Source organism: Littorina saxatilis, linkage group LG8, assembly GCF_037325665.1.
Source record: "Littorina saxatilis isolate snail1 linkage group LG8, US_GU_Lsax_2.0, whole genome shotgun sequence".
In the NCBI taxonomy this organism is placed as follows: domain Eukaryota; kingdom Metazoa; phylum Mollusca; class Gastropoda; order Littorinimorpha; family Littorinidae; genus Littorina; species Littorina saxatilis.
The window spans coordinates 5,836,462-5,858,005 of NC_090252.1; the positions used below are offsets into that span (position 1 = coordinate 5,836,462).

The 21,544-nt window shown below is 40.7% G+C and overlaps 1 protein-coding gene and 1 long non-coding RNA gene across 2 annotated transcripts in view; one reads left to right on the top strand and one right to left on the bottom strand.

The window, feature by feature from the left end:
* Positions 1–9,458: 9,458 nt before the first annotated feature.
* On the bottom strand, positions 9,459–12,247 carry LOC138972604 (uncharacterized). The gene is made up of 2 exons (XR_011457676.1): positions 11,630–12,247; positions 9,459–10,426 (listed from the first exon to the last, which is right to left on the bottom strand). It is a non-coding gene; the product is annotated as an uncharacterized lncRNA (long non-coding RNA).
* Positions 12,248–18,177: 5,930 nt separating this feature from the next.
* The window catches only part of LOC138972608 (histone-lysine N-methyltransferase 2D-like), a 9,783-nt gene continuing 6,416 nt past the window's right edge, over positions 18,178–21,544 (top strand). The window contains exons 1-5 of the mRNA XM_070345262.1: positions 18,178–18,400; positions 18,957–19,208; positions 19,605–19,958; positions 20,818–20,910; positions 21,140–21,202. Coding sequence (XP_070201363.1) covers positions 18,340–18,400; positions 18,957–19,208; positions 19,605–19,958; positions 20,818–20,910; positions 21,140–21,202 — 823 coding nt within the window. The 5' untranslated portion in view covers positions 18,178–18,339. The remainder of the gene's footprint in view (positions 18,401–18,956; positions 19,209–19,604; positions 19,959–20,817; positions 20,911–21,139; positions 21,203–21,544) is intronic.

Genomic DNA, 21,544 nt, shown 5'->3' on the forward strand with positions numbered 1-21,544 from the left:
ATGGAACGAAGTTTGGCTTTCTTGTAGTATGTTATAACAAAATCAATATACACACACACACACACACACATACACACACACCATTCCACACGTCCTTACCAATTGTGTTGACATTCAAGAAATTCGTTGGATACACTGTACAATGACAACTCCCCTCCACACCCTGCACCTCACGGACATTTTTTTGACAAGATTCGAAGAAACAAATGTGAAAAGACACGAGTTTTTTTAGAACCTTCTACAGTTTTACTATCATGTATTATTATTGTCGATTATGTCGACCGTTGTACTGAAAAACTACTGTCAGTAATTGGATAACCAGCGTTGAGTAACGTGTGAAAGAAGAAAAACACATTCCGGAAAAAATTGTGTGCGTGTGTGGATTCTTTGCACACATACGCAACATTGCATCACAGATCCCACTTTTGACACTACGTTCCGTTACACCATACAACACATGGGGGTGCTTGATTTCTTGGTTTAAACGTACAGTACTGTTTCAAAGTAGCAAATGCAGTAAAAACCGCCACAAGTGACGTTATTCTGATCTTGGTTGCACAGTTAAAAACACAAAAGAGAAAATCACAGATTATTGTTTAAATACTGTATATGTGTTACTGCACGTGTTACCTTCGACTGGAAACGTACTGTTTGTATGGTCAGACAAATGCGTGAGCTGAGAGATTGTTAGTCAGCCTAAGTAATTGTAGAAACAATGTTGATTTCGTGTTAAAATATCATTATACAATACAATACAATACAATGCAATAACTTTATTAATCTCTAAAAGAGAAATTGCATTGCTTTATCTTTTTTTTCCCTTCTTTTTATATTTAGTCAAGTTTTGACTAAATATTTTAACATCGAGGGGGAATCGAAACGAGGGTCGTGGTGTATGTGCGTATGTGTGTGCGTGCGTGTGTGTGTGTGTGTAGAGCGATTCAGACTAAACTACTGGACCGATCTTTATGAAATTTGACATGAGAGTTCCTGGGTATGAAATCCCCGAACGTTTTTTTCATTTTTTTGATAAATGTCTTTGATGACGTCATATCCGGCTTTTCGTGAAAGTTGAGGCGGCACTGTCACGCCCTCATTTTTCAACCAAATTGGTTGAAATTTTGGTCAAGTACTCTTCAACGAAGCCCGGGGTTCGGTATTGCATTTCAGCTTGGTGGCTTAAAAATTAATTAATGACTTTGGTCATTAAAAATCGGAAAATTGTAAAAAAAAATAAAAATTTATAAAACGATCCAAATTTACGTTTATCTTATTCTCCATCATTTGCTGATTCCAAAAACATATAAATATGTTATATTCGGATTAAAAACAAGCTCTGAAAATTAAATATATAAAAATTATTATCAAATTTTTTTTTTCGAAATCAATTTAAAAACACTTTCATCTTATTCCTTGTCGGTTCCTGATTCCAAAAATATATAGATATGATATGTTTGGATTAAAAACACGCTCAGAAAGTTAAAACAAAGAGAGGTACAGAAAAGCGTGCTATCCTTCTCAGCGCAACGAATACCCCGCTCTTCTTGTCAATTCCACGTGTTCTGTGAGTTCGACAGCTACTTGACTAAATATTGTATTTTCGCCTTACGCGACTTGTTTCTTGATGTTTTTTCCTGCCTTATCACAAGCAAGAGAAAAACAAAAGTAGATCGATCCCTTATATCCGAACAGGTTGAAGGGACGTAAAACCTATCACTAGCCTTCCGGTCTACCAACTTTCACTAGCCTTCCGGTCTACCAACTATCACCAGCCTTCCGGTCTACCAACTATCACTAGCCTTCCGGTCTACCAACTTTCACTAGCCTTCCGGTCTACCAACTTTCACTAGCTTTCCGGTCTACCAACTATCACTAGCCTTCCGGTCTACCAACTATCACTAGCCTTCCGGTCTACCAACTATCACTAGCCTTCCGGTTTACCAACTATCACTAGCCTTCCGGTCTACCAACTATCACTAGCCTTCCGGTCTACCAACTATCACCAGCCTTCCAGTCTACCAACTATCACTAGCCTTCCGGTCTACCAACTATCACTAGCCTTCCGGTCTACCAACTATCACTAGCCTTCCGGTCTACCAACTATCACTAGCCTTCCGGTCTACCAACTTTCACTAGCCTTCCGGTCTACCAACTATCACTAGCCTTCCGGTCTACCAACTATCACTAGCCTTCCGGTCTACCAACTATCACTAGCCTTCCGGTCTACCAACTATCACTAGCCTTCCGGTCTACCAACTATCACCAGCCTTCCAGTCTACCAACTATCACTAGCCTTCCGGTCTACCAACTATCACTAGCCTTCCGGTCTACCAACTATCACTAGCCTTCCGGTCTACCAACTATCACTAGCCTTCCGGTCTACCAACTATCACTAGCCTTCCGGTCTACCAACTATCACTAGTTGACTGACTGACAAGGTACAGAAGATTTTGGCTGACGACTCGCACCCACTCAGACCGGAATTTGACAGTAGACGGACAGACAGGAGCAACAGATTCAGACAACCAACCGCAAGATCCACACGCTACAGAAATTCGTTCATTCCATCTGCAATTCACATCTTCAATTCTCAGGTGGGGCGGTAGATGCTGGTGTTGTCGCTCTGATGCACGGGGTCAGTGTTCTGTATTGTTTCAGTATTGTTGATTTTGTTTTGCATTCTACTCTCTTAGACAATATGTGATAACCGGCAAGGTGCTGACTTTCTTTTGTGCATTGTTGATGGTGAATGCATGTTAATTTATTTTTAATATACTTTCTTATGTGATAACCAATGTACTATATTTTCTCAGGACAAAGAACAAATGTTTATTTTGAATGTTTTATGTATGTTATTATTACGGACACAAACGCTCAGCAATGTAATTTCTCTTTTAGAGATTAATAAAGTTATTGTATTGTATTGTATTGTATTGTATTGTACTAGCCTTCCGGTCTACCAACTATCACTAGCCTTCCGGTCTACCAACTATCACTAGCCTTCTGGTCTACCAACTATCACTAGCCTTCCGGTCTACCAACTATCACTAGCCTTCCGGTCTACCACCTATCACTAGCCTTCCGGTCTACCAACTATCACTAGCCTTCCGGTCTACCAACTATCACTAGCCTTCCGGTCTACCAACTATCACTAGCCTTCCGGTCTACCAACTATCACTAGCCTTCCGGTCTACCAACTATCACTAGCCTTCCGGTCTACCAAATATCACTAGCCTTCCGGTCTACCAACTATCACTAGCCTTCCGGTCTACCAACTATCACTAGCCTTCCGGTCTACCACCTATCACTAGCCTTCCGGTCTACCAACTATCACCAGCCTTCCGGTCTACCAACTATCACTAGCCTTCCGGTCTACCAACTATCACTAGCCTTCCGGTCTACCAACTATCACTAGCCTTCCGGTCTACCAACTATCACTAGCCTTCCGGTCTACCACCTATCACTAGCCTTCCGGTCTACCAACTATCACTAGCCTTCCGGTCTACCAACTATCACTAGCCTTCCGGTCTACCAACTATCACTAGCCTTCCGGTCTACCAACTTTCACTAGCCTTCCGGTCTACCAACTTTCACTAGCCTTCCGGTCTACCAACTTTCACTAGCCTTCCGGTCTACCAACTTTCACTAGCCTTCCGGTCTACCAACTATCACTAGCCTTCCGGTCTACCAACTATCACTAGCCTTCCGGTCTACCAACTATCACTAGCCTTCCGGTCTACCAACTATCACTAGCCGCCTGTTGGCTCACGTAAGTGTAGCCTATGCGATCGTAACTTTGTCTGTCTGTGCGTGCGTGCGTGCGTGCGTGCGTCTGTGCGTGTGTATGTCTGTGGTAGAAACTCTAACATTTGAAGACGTCACATTACATTGACGTCACATTATGACGTAAGAGGGTTAGACGTCACGCGAAGGAAGTACTGACAGTCTCGGTCATTATTATTTTGAGCGCGCCGAGACTAGTTGGCAGTCGTGTCCTTGTAAGTAGGCTACATGCAGACAGACAGATCTAGATCTAGTGTCTCGCTTTCTTGCACAGTTTCACCTATGCTCTGTCTGTGTGTGTGTGTGCGTGTGTGTGTGTGTGTGTGTGTGTGTGTGTGTGTGTGTGTGTGTGTGTGTGTGTGTGATTGAGTTTGTGTTACTGTTTGTCGATTTCTTACGTGAGCCTTGATGGCTTCGCCTCTTGTTTTGCAAGGTCTTTCTATTGAGTTGTGTTTGCATTATGTGGTTCAAAGCAGGGTAGGAACAGTCTTCTGAAGTGGTTCCACTGTTGATGTCGGGGACGTTAGTTCTTGTGAATCTTCGTGTTGACATTCATTCAAGTGCATATTGCGGCGAAGGACCTCCGAAGAAAGGCAATGGCAAAGTTGACCACGTTGATGCTTGCATTGTGCCCATTGCACTTTCTTGTTTGTTGAATGTTAGATGGTCTTTCTGAAGGTTCAAAGCTGACTCTTTTGAACGTCCGCAGTGACGCGCGTTACATCAGCGAGACCCCTTGGCATTCTTGAATACCTTTTATGCGTCTTCTCATATTCTGGAGTAGGTGCTAATTGACTGCACATTTTTGTGGCTTGTCATTTACAATACATTTTGGAAGGTGACTTTTTGACATTGGTACGTGTTCTTTGTGTGCGATGATTGGTATGCTGTAACCCCAGAAAGGTAATGTTTGAGTTGTTAAAATAGCATATTGTAACGAAATGACGAAAGCGGATTGCTCTCACTGATTGTTGTTGTGTGTGAAAATGAAGACGAAGAATAAAACAGACACAAATTATTCCGGGTTTCAAGATTCAGATTTAATATGTTAATAAATTCGTATCGTATCTCATTCTCAGTAAAATAAGAATGATAAACAATAACTCCGCTCCGGACTATCTTCTCTCCGTTAAATGACCTCGATCCCAGAAGACATAGAGTGGAATGACTCTGATTTCTTTCGTAGACTGATCTCTCCTGTAGACTATCCCCGATTTCTCTTTTCCCTGATTTCTCCCGTAGACCCAGATTTCTCCTGTAGACTGGTCCTAATTTCTCTTTTCCCCATTTCCTCCTGTAGATCAATACCCCGTCGTGTAGCTTAGAACCTAGTGTTCTCCAACTCAATATTATATCTCAATAGTCCCGTCTCGAAGAAGCACCGTCTTCGTAGCGTAGAACAGTCTAAAAAAATCCAAAAACACATTCCCCGATTTCTCCTTTCCCTTCTCTATTTATCCCCTTCCTTGTTTGTTTACCTGTTACTACTACTACTGATCTGTATGATCAACGAGAAAAGTATTTTGGCACCTCGAGCTTGAAAAGTATTTTTACAGAGGTCAGCTCTTCAGCTCTTTTTGGGTTTTTAAAGGAGTCTGGTCTTTATTTTAAGATTTGAATTTTAAAACAACCTAGTTTATTTGACATATAGGGTTTTGCTTTGACTTTTTTGTTGCCTTCGGGTGACGTTACGGATTTTATGTATTAGAAGTGTTTTAATCTAAAAATGTGCACTGATTAACTTGTGGGGTCCTGATTTGGCCTATTATGGTCCGCTACCGCTAACGTTTCGATCGTCCATAACGATCTCCCTTGTCTGTCTACGTTACCCCAATACATGTCCTAACAACATACACAACATACCTTGATTCTGCTTGTTGTTCTTCTCGTCCGGTACCTCTAGCAACGAACCAACACTCTCGATCGTCTTAGAGTCAAGGCGATCGAAGATGTTTGTTTACGTTTCTCTAGGTAACTTCTAACAACGCTCAAAACTATTTATCATGACATTTGTCCACAAGTCTTCCAGTCTTTCACGTGTGTCAACGAAGAACACTTTTAGATCTGTATCACATGTTTCTCCGTATAAAAGTTAGATCCGCAAATGTTCAGGTTAAAGTTTCTGGATAATACTAATAGGGCTTTCTAACATTATGCTCCGCATAATCTATAATCTATCTATATTTTAAAACATATCTGTAACTACCAGAACTAGAACATAGAAACTGAATTTGAAATTGAAATTTGAGTGAATCACTCCTTGTACATTTAATCCATTTTGTTATATTTCAGGGTGATGGTTGTTTTGCCATTCTTCCTTTTGACTACAGACGACGAATAGGTGTTTGTTGTCTGCACCTGTGCGATTGCCATGACTTCGTCATGTGGCAGGTATATCACAACCGGATACAGTTTTGGTGTGGTAGATGGTGAGTTTTCTTTTTCCGAATTCTCTTCATTGATGGATACCTCACTGATGGTTTCGTATACTTGTGTCATCTTCATTCTGCTTGTTCTTTTCGTCCGGTACCTCAAGCAACGAACCGACACTCTTGATCGTCTTAGAGTCAAGGCGATCGAAGATGTTTGTTTACGTTTCTCTAGGTAACTTCTAACAACGCTCAAAACTATTTATCTTACCGAACTAAATCTCTATTTTACTTTCACTCAATCATTATCCTATCAATGATGAATTAATTCTAAAATGCATAACCATATTTACATGCACATTTCATAAGACTACATTCCTCTATCGTTCTTCTTCAATGAGATCTCGTGTAGCACATCATCAAGTCAAAGCGACCAAAAGTGTTTGTTTACGTTTCTCTAGGTAACCTCTAACAACGTACAAACAATTTATCTTACTAAACTAAATCTTTGTTTCCTTTCACTCAATCATTATCTTATCAATAATGAATCAATTCTAAAATGCATGCAATAATATTTACATGCACATTTCGTAACTCAACATTCTTTTATCGTTCTTCTTTGATGAGATCTCGAATAACACGTCATCTAAAATGGCGTCATGGAAGGGAAGATTACGTTCCATTGTCATGATGTGTTCATCTCATAAGAATGCGATCGATACGAACACGATTCCGAATAAAAACTACACGAACTAGTCAGCGAAAGTTTCCTGCTACGAACTGTGCAGTGGTTTTCTGGTGCGTACATCCTAACACAGTTAATATCATGACATTTGTCCACAAGTCTTCCAGTCTTTCACGTGTGTCAACGAAGAACACTTTTAGATCTGTATCACATGTTTCTCCGTATAAAAGTTAGATCCGCAAATGTTCGTTTAAAGTTTCTGGATAATACAAATAGGGCCATCTGTTACAATATCTTTAAAATGAAATAAATGAGTTTTAAAACAGAAAGAATTGTCACAAAAAGGTCTTTATTTGGGAACGTTGAAAATCTGCGTCGGATTTTTCTCCAATGTCAGCTGTTCCTTGGTTGTTGTTGTTTTTTAGAAGTTAATGAGAATTTCCCACAGTATGACCAACTTCTATTTGCTGTATGTGTGTCTACTGTACAACATAAAAAGATGATTGAAAAAAGTTTGGAATTCTGTTTGTCCGGTAATCCAGCAGTATCTTGTATTTATTGTTCTATTTAACATCTTATACTAACAGAAACATAAGTGTTAAATTGACAGAGTTGACAGTAAATGGAATTTTCCCTGGGTCAAAAGACCTGCAACACGACTGACTACACTTGATGAAAATCTACACAGGAACCGCACTCAAGCAATCCACTTATTGTTACCGGCACGGTTGGCCTAGTGGTAAGGCGTCCGCCCCGTGATCGGGAGGTCGTGGGTTCGAACCCCGGCCAGGTCATACCTAAGACTTTAAAATTGGCAATCTAGTGGCTGCTCCGCCTGGCGTCTGGCATTATGGGGTTAGTGCTAGGACTGGTTGGTCCGGTGTCAGAATAATGTGACTGGGTGAGACATGAAGCCTGTGCTGCGACTTCTGTCTTGTATGTGGCGCACGTTATAATTATGTAAAAGTAGCACCGCCCTGATATGGCCCTTCGTGGTCGGCTGGGTGTGAAGAAAAACAAACAAACAAACAATCCACTTGTTACGAACGGGTTTTTAAAATAAAATGAATATTTTAACATAATAGATCATCAGTCCCAGGCTCGCCACAATCATACAAAACAGATTTTTTTTTAAAGAAACGTTTCACAATTTATGTAGAGGTTACATGCCGAGTCTCAGTGATTATTAAAAATAATGATCGAAGTTAGCGGATCATGAAAAATGCGAGCTTCACCTCTTTATTCCTCCTTTCTTCAGTTATTCAAAGAAAAGAGGAGTTTTTGTGCGAAAGTTTGATCGAATCCTATTCACTCAACCAGTCTACCTGCGCAGGCGATTGAATAATGCGCGGTTGTATAGTTCAGGGAAAATCATTCAATTCTGTCAACACTTCTTGTCAGTTTCCCTGTTTTGGACTAAAATCAAGTAGACAGTTATGTTGTTATTCTTCTGTGGCGGTAAAGGCATATATTGTGTGTTCTGTTCATGTTTTGGTATCGCTTAGGAAATGTTCTTTTTTCGAATGGGACTAGCAGACGAACTTTTGCACCCGTGTTCCAACGTTAAAAACTGTATGAAGTTCAGTTTTCTGGGGCAAAATAGTGTATGAAACCGCTGTATGTTCTTTACATTGATGAGATGTGTGCATTTGGTTGCGTGTGATCTGTTTATAAAAAGAAATATTGTCGAAAACTAACCGTCGGATTGCAGTCTTTTGTCCAAGAAACTCAGTTCAGAAAATTTGGAAGGGGAACTACTCTTATCGCTAGACAGAGAACGAGAGTTACTTGCCTTGGAATTAAAGTTTGCTTGCACTCATAAGAGATCTAAAGCGAGTTTCTCTGCACTGATCGTTAGATTTGGAGTTAGAAAACAACCAAACTCATGGATTTTATATGGAGATTATTGTGTTAAAACCTGTAGTTGCTAGTTTAAATGCAGTATGTTTGTATTGTTTGGTCTAGAGATGTATATTTCGTACATTAGAGCGTTCGGAACTTTTCAATCGCTAAAGTAGTTCCCTCAAAGTCTAGGTCATCAACCTGTGAGCTATCGAGGATTCAGGTCCGTTGTTGGGTAAGTGATTTTGGTTGTTGGGTAGGTTACCGAAAAATATCTAGCCCTACACGTTTACAGAGAGAAAGAAGCAGAGGGGGTAATAACATCGTTTACACATCTAACATTATATAACTGCACTCTGGTTTTATGTAGTAGCATCTACACTGATGATATCCGAACGCAGTTCTAATCTATTACTGAAACGAAGTTTTAACACGTGCTTCTGAAAAATTCATCGATTATTGGAAAACATCGGCATGTTATGGTTTTTGATAAAATCAGTCAAAGACCCGCTTTGAAGATGAACACACACACACACACACACACACACACACACACACACACACACACACACACACACACACACACACAACAACAACAACAAAAACAAAAACAACACACACACACATACACTCTCTCTCACTCTAAAATTCTTTCAATAAAACATAAAAACAAATATAAAACGTTACCACAGCCCCTTTTGTGATGAACCACAGTCACGACAGGAGATGTATTAATAAAAACAAATGAACAAGTTGGAAAAAACACAATAAGAACGAAATCCACTCGTAAAATATTTAATGGAAACCGGACAAGATCTTACATTACATGATTATATTTATCTAAAGTTGTTAGGTATGCGGCATAGCATCGGTACCAGAGATAGTGTTGTTTGGTGTCTGATGACTAACTAGTGTTATGGAGAATCAAAAAACAAGGTTTGTTTATTGGAACGTTTAATTCAGGACAGAAAACATTCACAAAAAGTTCGACCTATCGCCCTTTGAAGTGAAATACAAGAGACACAACATACACAAGTAACTGAGGCTACAACACAGATAAATAACTGATGCTGTGACGTGTCTTAAAATATGACTGTGTTGTTTCCAAGATGGTGGAGTGTTTTAGAAGTTAAAGAAATATTCCTAGTCAGGAATCCCGTTTTGTGGCTGTAATTTATATATCTTTTTCGTATAGGAAAATAAATTTTAGGCTGAAAGAATGTAAAAAAAGAAAAAATCAATGTTCAACCATGTGTATACTTATTCGCATTCACCCAGTGTATGAACTGTTCGTTCACACATTAAGCTGGACTTCTCTATCACTGTATTTAGTATGATATTAAAACCCACAAGTTTCACATGCCCTGGGTACTACATCTATACTCATGTTATTCTAGAAGTTATTAAACAGAAGCGCATCAACTCGATGCCTCCCACGTGATTAACATACACATACACTTTTTATTTTATTTGATAGAATCAATACGCATTTTTAGTTCATTTTTCGTTTTATCTTGAGTACGATCAGGGCGGTGAGAGACGCAAGAAACAGCAGGCCGAAACCGACAGCCCATCCTGTTTTGCTGGCAGTGACTGTTGCGGCACAACAAAGGCCGGTCACCCCTGCCACTCCAACCAGCACGCGGGGTGGGAAGCTTGACCAGGAGGAGGTTGGAGGCTCATATCTTGTCTGCTCAATGTCCAGGTAGTTCAACAGCTGGGCTACTTGGTCCTCCTTGTTGCTGGCCTGTGCAAGCAAACCAAAAAGATTTAAGCTATGCAATTAACTTGCACTGCACTGGTAAACGAGGTGTTCCAGAAAGACGGCACAAAATACAACAACAAAATCAAAAATAAAATACCCCGGGTCTTATAAGGTACAAAAGACAGAGAACCAGGAAGACAGAGGGTGACATTTGTTCACAAGAGGGAGAGAGTTGTGTGTGTGTGTGTGTGTGTGTGTGTGTGTGTGTGTGTGTGTGTGTGTGTGTGTGTGTGTGTGTGTGATAAAGAGAGATAAGGAGGATGGTTTACAAGTAGTAGAGAGTTGTTTACAAGGGGTAGAGTCTTGTTTAAAAAAAGGATACTGTTTACAAAAGGAAAATAAGCTAGACTATGATATCGTCTCCCTTGGAGAACTTGATGGCACTGATCTTGAAATATGGATGCCTTAGGGCGAGTTGTCCCCCTTAGTCAACTTTGCTAGACGTGTATTCATCGAGTGTGCACATTACATCAGTTAAAGCTGGTTATAGTTACATGTGTGCATGGAATTCCACGTGGTGTCACATGCATTCAGGCAGACAGCTGACGCAGTGTGCCAGAAGAAAATAAAAGTTCAAAGTAAATCAAGACCAATGATCACATGATGGTACTTGTGGTATGAATGGTTCATATATACCTAGCTTGCATCACTCACTTTGTCAGCTTGTGACTTCGTAACTTATTACAACTGGTGTCCCGCATAGCCAAATAGGATGAAGGGTCTTCAAAAACGAACAACCAACTGTCTGCCAAAAACAATGGAAAAAACGACCCCTTGCAAGCATGTTGTTTACGATCTGAGAAGAACGCCGGATGAGCACAGAATTATGAGATGTTTGGTGGGTTCTTGACCGACCAGCTTTTTTGTCGGTGTGAGGGGAGCATATCGTCTTATGTTTTATCTACATTGACCGAGGCCGGAGGTTGTAGTTTTGGTGTAGTTGAAACGTTTTGGTTCGTTCGATTTTGGAAATCACTTGAACACTGCCAGGCTGTGTGTACTGTTGTTGTCTTGCGAAACGCCAATGCGAAAAGGCAAAGAAACCCCGATTGTTTCAATTGGGTTGCTTTGATTATCCATCAAGAATCTTCTTCCAGCGCCCTAGAAAAAATAGCGATTTGGTACTTAACACATTTGTATTTGTTACCCTGCTCGTTTCGAATAAAAAGTTAATTTACGACGAACCTTGTTGCTGAAGACAAAGTAGCGCTGCCTGGCATCTCTGAGCACGCTCTTCAGTTCAGGACACACTGTCTTCAGCTCCTCCTCAATGGGCTCGTCCTGACAGTCCCCGAAGGTGAAGGCTACCACTAATCTGTGCTGGAGCAAGTTGTCTCCCCACAGTCGCTGAATCTGGCGGTAGATGGCGTGTTCTTCCGCTGTGTACCTTGAGAAGGAATGACAAAGAATGACCGGGATTCTGACAACCCTCGTTACACAATGACAGGTCAGGCAGGTCGTCTGCTTGTGGCAAGATACATTATGTTTTTTATGTTGATATGTTTTTTTGAAAAGCAGAGATAAGGTCAACTTTTTTGTGTTAAATTTCATATTTCCGTTAAAGAATTTGTTTTGAAGACTTTTATGAAAACGGTTTACGATTTCCAGATCTCATTGTGAAAAATAGATTTAATAAGATCGTTTTTAAACTACAGTCATGTGCATTTATACATTGTTTCTCTGTTCTTTTATATTCTGATTAAATCAGATTCAGGGTTTGAAATCGCTAAGTGTTTATCTGCTTCAACAGCGTGTGCTCTCCCTTCTTCCAAACGGAGGAAAGAGCAGTAAAGTATGCACCAAAAGTACAGTTGACACGATGTTTTAGAGACTACAATTCTACTTTTCTGTCAATGTATTTCTTAATAGGGACGTATTTTGTTCAAACTTTTGTTCTGGCATTCATGACAGTCAGACATAACACAGGATTCGCTAGGTGATGGCAGAATAATATTCCCCGCAGCTGCAAATCCCACGCCATCAATATATACTAAGCGAGACAATTTGCCTTTCGATTAGCTTTTCAGTTAGGGGTTGCTTCCCTTCCAACGTTGATAATGGACTTTCAGTATTGGACGCGCCCGCTGAGTTGTTATTATGAAGCTCCAGTTTCACAGCAAATGTAAACATGAGTATTTTCTTGTATTGGAAACGCATGGGCTGAGACATTTTAATCCAGTCTTTTCACCATATTTACAGACGATTTCGTTCTTCGACGATTGTCTGTGCCCAAGGGGTCTAAAACAGGGAGAAATGTATAGTCCAGTTTTGTTTTCTCCACTAATTAATGAGCTAGCTAATGATATTGTCCAGAAGGGAAAACATGGTATTTAACTTATTCCAGACTTTTTGGAAATACTCATTCTGATGTTTGCAGATGATATTATTCTTATTTCAGATTCTGTATGTGGGCTCCAGAATCAGTTAAACATTCTGTGGGATTCGTCTAGACGTCTTGGACTTGAAGTTAATTTAGACAAATCTAATATTGTGGGTTTTTTCGGAACGGTGGTCACTTGGCCTTGCGAGAAAGATAGGTGTATTGTGGACATCCTATGAGCGTTTTGAACATGTATAAGTATTTAGGAGTATGGTTGTCTACACGCCTGTCCTTGCTGCAAAAGGGGAAAAGGGAGTCATTGGTATTTCAAAATGTTTATGGCAACTGGGTGATGGATCTTCAGCTATTTTTTTTCAAGCTTTTCGACGCACAGATTCAACCGATGCTGTCATATGGTGCCGAAGTTTGGGGGGTTGAAGCCGACCATACACCTATACAGAGAGTTCATTTATTCGCGCTTAAACGTTTTTTGAATACGAGTATGAGAACACCAAATGCTATAGTCTATGGAGAAACGGGAAGGTACCCCTTGTTTATAAACAGCTTTGTTAAATGCATTCGTTTTTGGCTACGTGTATTAAGGATGCAACATCATCGCTTTCCGAGCAAGGCGTATAAAATGCTGAAATATCTCCATGAACAAAATAAGAAAACATGGGCCTCCTCGATCTGTTACACTCTGTACATGTATGGTTTTGATGAAGTATGGGAAAACCAAGGTGTTGGCGATGAGAGGGCGTTCCTCCCAACAGCATTTAAAGAAACACTTATTTCATCCTATAAGCAAACCTGGCTTGAAAATGTACAAGGAAGTGAACGTTTCTCTCTGTACAGAACCTTCAAATGAACCCTAACATTATCCAACAATTTAAGTGATTTGAAACATATTAAAGCTAGAAATCTTCTGATTAGACTTGGGAGTATCTCCTCTGAAAGTGCATCGATTTCGCTTTAATTTAAATGCAACCTCCGCTGATTTATCTTGTCCATTTTGTTGTGGCAGTGTTGAAGATGAAGTCCACTTTGTTTCAGTTTGCCCTAAATATGCTGAGTTAAGAGAATATTATATTCCACGAAAATACACTAGAATCCCATTATTGTTTAAATTAACCATGCTGTTTTCAAACACTAGTAAGCCGCTATTGCTACGTTTTTCTACATTTGTCATGAAGGCGCTTTCCATTCGTAATCCATAATCCGTAAATGAAACAGGGCGATACTAGTAGGATGTTCTTGTTTTTGTTTACTATGTGCATTTGTATGCTGGTGCTTGAGATGTGCTTGTTGCGGATCCTGGTCTGTTGCGTACTCGGAGGGTACGAAGACCTCACCTTTTACGTTATAAATCAGAACAAGAATGATTTTTTTTCTAAAAAAAATTCTATCACACCACTATTGCAGATTCATGCACAAAACACACAAGACGGTTTTGTAAATTTATAGATTCAACTTTTTATTTATTTGCTTGTTCCAAGGTCGCCGGATTATTCTTCATTTTTGTATCGTTCTTATATATATCCTGGATCTAAAAGTCACTCATCTTGAAAATACGAAGTGATGATGTAGACGGTCGGAACGTCGTGTGGTCCAGGCTGGTTATTGTCGGACGGTTACATAAAGTTCATCATTGATGATCAGGAAAACATCGGACGAAGTTAGAGGGTTGATCGTAGAAAACTCGTCCCTCGGATCTCGAACTGGAAACTCGTAGTCGTAACTCGAAACACCAACATATCTGTCGAAATAATGACAAGTCTCAGAACTGGGAATTATTCTATCATCATACAAACCGTTTCCCCTGAGACCTGTGTGATAAAAACACATCTTGTTATTCAAATGGAGATCCAACTATATCATTCATTACAGCACTTTATAAACAATTAATTATCCACATTTGTTCCTCATGCTGCTCAACGTTCATACAATGTATTACGTTTGATCTACAGTGATCACATAAAATCTCGGTATTTGATCACACTTGTGATACCGTGACCAATACAGTGCTCATAAAAATTAACTTGGTAACCTTGGGAAAATCAACTTGGATCTAAAAAAACATATTTACCGAGAAAAGATTCCATCACCCTGACGGTTACCGGCTACCGCTGTCGCTTGCTGCCATCTCTCTGGTCGCCCCGTGAAAGACAGGGTGTCTCCGCTGTGGAAGTCTTTGCCAACTTCGTTCGCCCTTGGCGATGGTTTTTACTTCCAGGCATAGGCATAGAACGGTGCCGTTGTGGTTCTTTCATGCTTCGCTCCTTCTCTTCCACTTTCCGTTGCTTTTCTTTTCGATCGTTATTCTTTTCTCTCTCTGCGCAGACTCCTTAATCGCTAACCGAAACTCATCTTTGCGTTGTTAGCTAACCCAGACCAATGGAAACTCTTGTCTATTCGCGAAAATAGCGATCAAGAATTTCGTACCTAATAATAACCTCATTTATTATCTAACTCCTTATGTTTCCAATACTAATGAACAAAGTAAACTAACGATCACATCGAAAGTAAAAGAATAAGCTTTGAAGGAAACTCCTTCAAGAAATACAACTCCTTGACGACAAACAAAATGACGTCAACTGATAGCGAAACTTTGACGTAATTATACTTCGGTTTTCCCGACAATTCATAGGCACTTGCTGCATCACCTAATTAAATAAATCATAGGTGCCTGACGGTGCTCGGTATTTGTATGGACCTGAATAGCTTGCGTACATTTTTCGCAACAGTGCTCATCTCCATGAAAAGGGCCCAAGGCCTACTCATTAAAACATTACATTCAGACTTCAGACTTCAGACTTCTCTCTCTCCCTCTGTCTGTCTGTCTGTCTGTCTCTCTCTCTCTCTCTCTCTCCCTCCCTCTGTCTGTCTGTCTCTCTCTCTGTCTGTCTGTCTCTCTCTCTCTCTCTCTGTCTGTCTGTCTCTCTCTCTATCTGTCTCTCTCTCTCTCCCTATCTGTCTGTCTCTCCCTCTGTCTGTCTCTCTCTCTCTCTGTCTGTCTGTCTCTCTCTCGCTCCCTCTGTCTGTCTGTCTCTCTATCTGTCTCGCCTCTCACTCTCTCTCTCCCTCTCTCTGTCTGTCTCTCTCTATCTGTCTCTCTCTCTGTCTGTCTGTCTCTCCTTCTGTCTGTCTTCCTCTCTCTGTCTGTCTCTCTCTCTCTCGCTCCCTCTGTCTGTCTGTCTGTCTCTCTCTCTCTCTCTCTCTCTCTCTCTCTCTCTCTCTCTCTTTCTCTCCCTTCTATATCGATATAATGAATTATCGAATACGTTAACACACAGTCGTACATACTCTTACGCTTACGCATCGCAACACAACTATCAAATGCCTTTGTGAAAAAGAACAGATATGGAAAAATCGCACTCACCTTTTGCCTTGAGTTGTTGGTTCTCCTCACTCAGCTGTTTGACTTGAGCCTCCATCAGTGTCATGCGGGCCTCCATTCTGTCCACGTGCACTGTTGCATTTAGGGATGGCGGGTTGCCAAGACAGACGTCAGCAGTAGGGTTCTGGGGTATTCTGCATGTGTAGTCCCCGCCTGACGTCACATGCAGCTGTAAATGACCGTCTGTGTAGCCCAGGCTGCTGTGTAGTGGAACCACACTGGATGGAGTCTGCACAGTGTACCCAAAAAATGTTTCGTGTTTTCGCTGTCAACGCCCTTAACCCCCCCCCCCCCCCCCCCCCACACACACACACATACTTATAACTTATACCGAAAAAAACCACCACCAAAACAACAAGAGATGCTAGGTCGTTTTGTTTCGTTTTTTTAATGGGAGTTTTCTTTTATTTCCTGAGGCGTAAGGTGCTTTTATTGGCCAAACATCGTGCACAGTGTGTCCCCTGTATGCCCGACTTGTACACAGAGAGAGAGAGAGAGAGAGAGAGAGAGAGAGAGAGAGAGAGAGAGAGAGAGAGAGAGAGAGAGAGAGAGAGAGAAAGATAGAAAGAAAGAGAGATAGAGAGAGAGAAAGAGAGAGAGAGACAGATAGAGAGACAGACAGACAGACAGAGGGAGAGAGAGAGAATGAGAGAGAGAGAAAGAGAGAGAGAATGAGAGAGAGAGAGAGAGAGAGGCAGAGACAGAGAGAGAGAGACAGAGCACAGAGAGCGAGAGAGAGAAAGAGATAGAGAAAGAGATAGAGAAACTGAAACTGAAACTGAACTTTAATACCAAAGGATAGAGGTTTTAGGCAAAGCCTAATCTTACAACCTGTCCCTTATACAAACACTTAATACAGACGCACAGAATATAGATAGTAAAATTGACAAGGTTATTGTTTCTTACAGACGTACATAATGTAAATAGTAATAAGGAAAAGGGTTATGGTTTTGTATACACACTCAAAAATGGGAAAAACAATATACATGTAGTGTGGAAATTGCAGCATAGTTGCAATAATGCATTGCATATAAACATCCAAAACAACTAATAACAAAATGGAGGAAAAAACAATGTGGGGAGGAATTGTCCCAATCATTTGCATGTATATCATTGTCGATACATACACATAAAGAACAATCAAAATACAAACATAACTTGACTAAATAAAAAAAGCACTAAAATATCAGACATGAAAAGTGTTCTATTTACCCATTAAGCGGGAATGAAATGGCGCCTAAACGTTTTCACAGAGGAGGCATTTTGGAGGGGTAGGGGTATGGAATTCCATAGAGACGCTCCTGAGAAGGCTAAACTTGACTTATACAAGTCTAGACGAGGGATGGGGGGGAATCAGGTTCTAGAGAGAGAGAGAGAGAGAGAGAGAGAGAGAGCGAGAGAGAGAACACGAACCGAGAGACGGAAAGGAACATACACACACCCACACACACACATACACACACACACATAAACACACACACACACATTAACAAATTTGAGGCAGATCCGAGTGCTGGTTTACATTTGCTGGAGATGGGAACGGGAACGCGGAATAACGCCGAATTGCAATTGTCGCCTAAGACCGAATACCATTTTTCGCCTAACTTAGAATTTGTTCTTTAGCCAAATGTCGCCTAATGTCGAATTGCCAAATGGCGCCTAACACCGAATTCCCATTGTCGCCTAACATAGAATTCCAAATGTCGCCTAATGTCGAATTGCCAAATGGCGCCTAACACCGAATTCCCATTGTCGCCTAACATAGAATTCCAAATGTCGAATTGCCAAATTGCGCCTAACACTCATGAACGCAAGCGCACACACGCAAGCACATACTCGCATGCATGAACACACGTTACGTTGTTATTGTGTGACAAGCTGGTTTCAGTGCACTTGATAATTTTTTCTATGTTTATATATGTTTCAGAAACATACAAATTCATACCATATACAGTAACTTCCTTATCACTTGAACATGTGCGAATACTGTGACATTTCATTTAGTTGACAGTGTGGCCAACATCGTTCGCCAAGTGACTGTTCTATTCATTTCTCAATTATTACAGTTGATGCTCGCTCGTTTTTGTAAAAAAAACTTGTTAACCTTTCCCGTTGAAGGGACAGCTGTGTTTGGGCTTGGCAAAGTGTCAATGTGGCAATGTGTTTCTATCGTTGAACATGACGGACTACAAGGCGCCTTGGACTGCTGCCTTGTTGGCCTTATGTGCTGCGTGTTCTGGTGAGTGTTACTGTTAGTGTAAATCAACCTGTTGGTGAGAGCGTTATATGTTTGTTTGTTCTTTACTCAGGGTATTTTTTAGGTCTGTTTTGGACACAAATGTTCGTTATTTACGAACAATTACAGTAAAAGAGATAACAAGAAAAAGAGGTCTCCTGATTATTTTAGTAAGTGTTTATCTAGTTTCCGCCCTCTTTCGAGAGACATTTACACCGAGTGACTATGATGCGGACTCGCTACCATTATCTTTTGGAAAAAAAAGGGATTCTAAGTACTATTATGCTTGCATGTATGTGTGCTCTTTGATGAGTATTTTCCTTTTTATTTGAGACAAATTGTATTAGTTGTATATATCGTGTTGTGTTTTGATTGAACTTGTAAAGCGCTTGGAGCTGTGGAGAAGCGCTATATATACATGTTCCATTATTATTATCATTAAATCCAATAGCGAGTAGCTTGTGTCAGATGCTTGCTTTGTAGTCCACAGCTTTCTTGCTTTGTAGTCCACAGCTTTCTTGCTTTGTAGTCCACAGCTTTCTTGCTTTCTCATTTTTAGGTCTGAATATCACACAACTCTCAAGTAATGTGACATGCGACACCGACCACACCATTATTACCAGGGCAGTGTACAACGACTCAGATATCGCAGACAACAACAACATCCAGAATGGGGACTTGAGCCGGTACCCAGCGCTGAACACGACTGACTTAATGCAAGTCTATGACGTCTGTGTGTCACCATTTACTGACGAGTTTCTGTGTGACGCCATACCCGGAAATATTAGCGTTGACTATGACTGTGTGCAGGGTACGTTGTAATCTCTCTTTCTTTCATAATTTCTTGGAAATAATTTTGATTGATTCATTCATTGATGGATGGATGGATAAATGGACTGATTGATTGATGGAGTCAGTGTGTGTGTGTGTGTGTGTGTGTGTGTGTGTGTGTGTGTGTGTGTGCGTGTGTGTGTGCATGTGTGTTAATGTGCGTTAGTGTATTTGGTGTGCACGCATGTGTGTGTGTGTGTGTGTGCGTGCGTGTGTGTGTGTGTGTGTGTGTGTGTGTGTGCGTGAGTGTGCATGTGGTCTTGCGCACTTTTGTGTGTTTGCATGTGTGCGTGCGCGCGCGTGTGTGTATCTCCCATCAGCTTCGAAATGTACAGCAGAAGAGGCAGTTTATTCACCCGATTATTGTTATTTTTAGGGACAGTCCACGATCCTTGCTCAAGCCTTGAAGACAATCTTCAGATCATCACACTCCGCCGACACTGGAAGGCAGCACCAGCCTCACCGCCCTGGACAAATGAAAAACGAGAGTGTACATGCAAGATATCGTCCCCGGTAAAACAGGAGTTGGAATTCACAGCCGTCCACCTGTACGAGGAACACAACGACAGTGACTCACTGATCAAAATCATCGCGTTGTCTTCTAGCCCTAGCATCTACATTCCCTTGGCATTGACGCCATTCCCTCGGGATAAAAAGATCACATCAGATAACTTTACTATCAAGTTTCTAAATGGTTTACCAACGGCCGTCCAGATTTTGACAATTACAGGTTAGTTTGTTTGGCCGTCGTTTTGTTTGTCTGAGGTCTCTGTCAAATCGTTTTTCGGTCTGTTCAAGTGACTATGTAACCGCGTAAACCCATTTGTCTGTTTAGCCAGATTTACATCTTTCTGAATATCAACATGTCTGCCTAACAGACTGTCTGTTTGTCCTTTCGTCGATGTCTACGCACAACAAATTGAACTGGGACTGTAACGGTGTAGTTGTAAACACAAAAGCCACCATTAGCATGTATTATCTTAGCATAGTTTTGCAATGTACACAATAACAGTGGTGACTTTATTATGTTGGTGACATGTGTGATGATGATGTCAATGCAATCTCAATATTGTTTTCCATAAAGATAATTTATACCCCATATACATTAATATGCAAACCTCTATTAAAACCATATCCTTACGGTGCAAACATACCACAAATCTGCAGTCTAGTAATGTTTTTTTGTAATAGTTTTGGAATTTCTTTTAGCAAAATCACTGTTAATATTGACACAATGTCCACCAGTTTTAATAATTAAATGTAAACCCATTCTGCATTGATATTTTCAGACTAAAGATAGAACTTTGCGATGCTATCTCGGTGAATGCATGGTTTCTTATCCCATGTAAAAAAAAAAAAAAGCTTGACAAATATTTAGGCGTTGACCTACACGATTTTACACGGGGAAAAAAGTTTCTTAAGTTTTGCGAGACTGACATGACTTCATTTTGCACATTTTACAAATGTATTTGAAGATTTATTCAAATGTGCATTGTTGCTTCGATCAAGATTGATTGTACGGCGCTTAGAACTATTTCAAAATTTGCGCCATATACACACTCTTATTATTATTATTCCTTTGTTTGCAGCCAATGCCACAAGTGTGAGCATTTTTTGTGAGGGACGTGACGAAATCACCCCAACCATGCAACCATTTAGTCATGACGTTACAACCGTTGAGCGTAAGTTTCTGCTTCTCACTATTATTAGTTCATTTCATGTCAAGACAATTCGCCGTTGTGAGGTCCATTCCTTTAACATAATTGTGTTTTGCTTGGACAATGATTGGAGATACCCCAGTTAATCAATTAAGAAACATTTTGAAATTCGATCAGAATCGTTATTGTTGTAAATGTAAGCAATTAAAAAAAATATATAACAAACCGCAACTCTGTTTTTCATGCTATGCAGTTGTGGACAATGGAACCGTCACTCTGCAACAAGCCAGCTTTGACTTCGTCTTTCCACTTACAGGTAACACACACCCCTACACACATCGACACACACAGACACACACACACACCCCTACACACATCGACACACACAGACACATACAGACTCTGACGCCGACACACACCGACACACACCGACACCGACACACACACCGACACACACACACACACACACACACACACACACACACACACACACACACACACACACACACACACACACACACACACGCTGACACAAAAACAAATGTCAAGATGAAGAAGAAAGAGAGAGAGAGAGAGGGAGAGAGAGAGAGAGAGAGAGAGAGAGAGAACGAACGAACGAACTTTATTACTCAAGGATGGAGATTTTAGGCTCACGCCT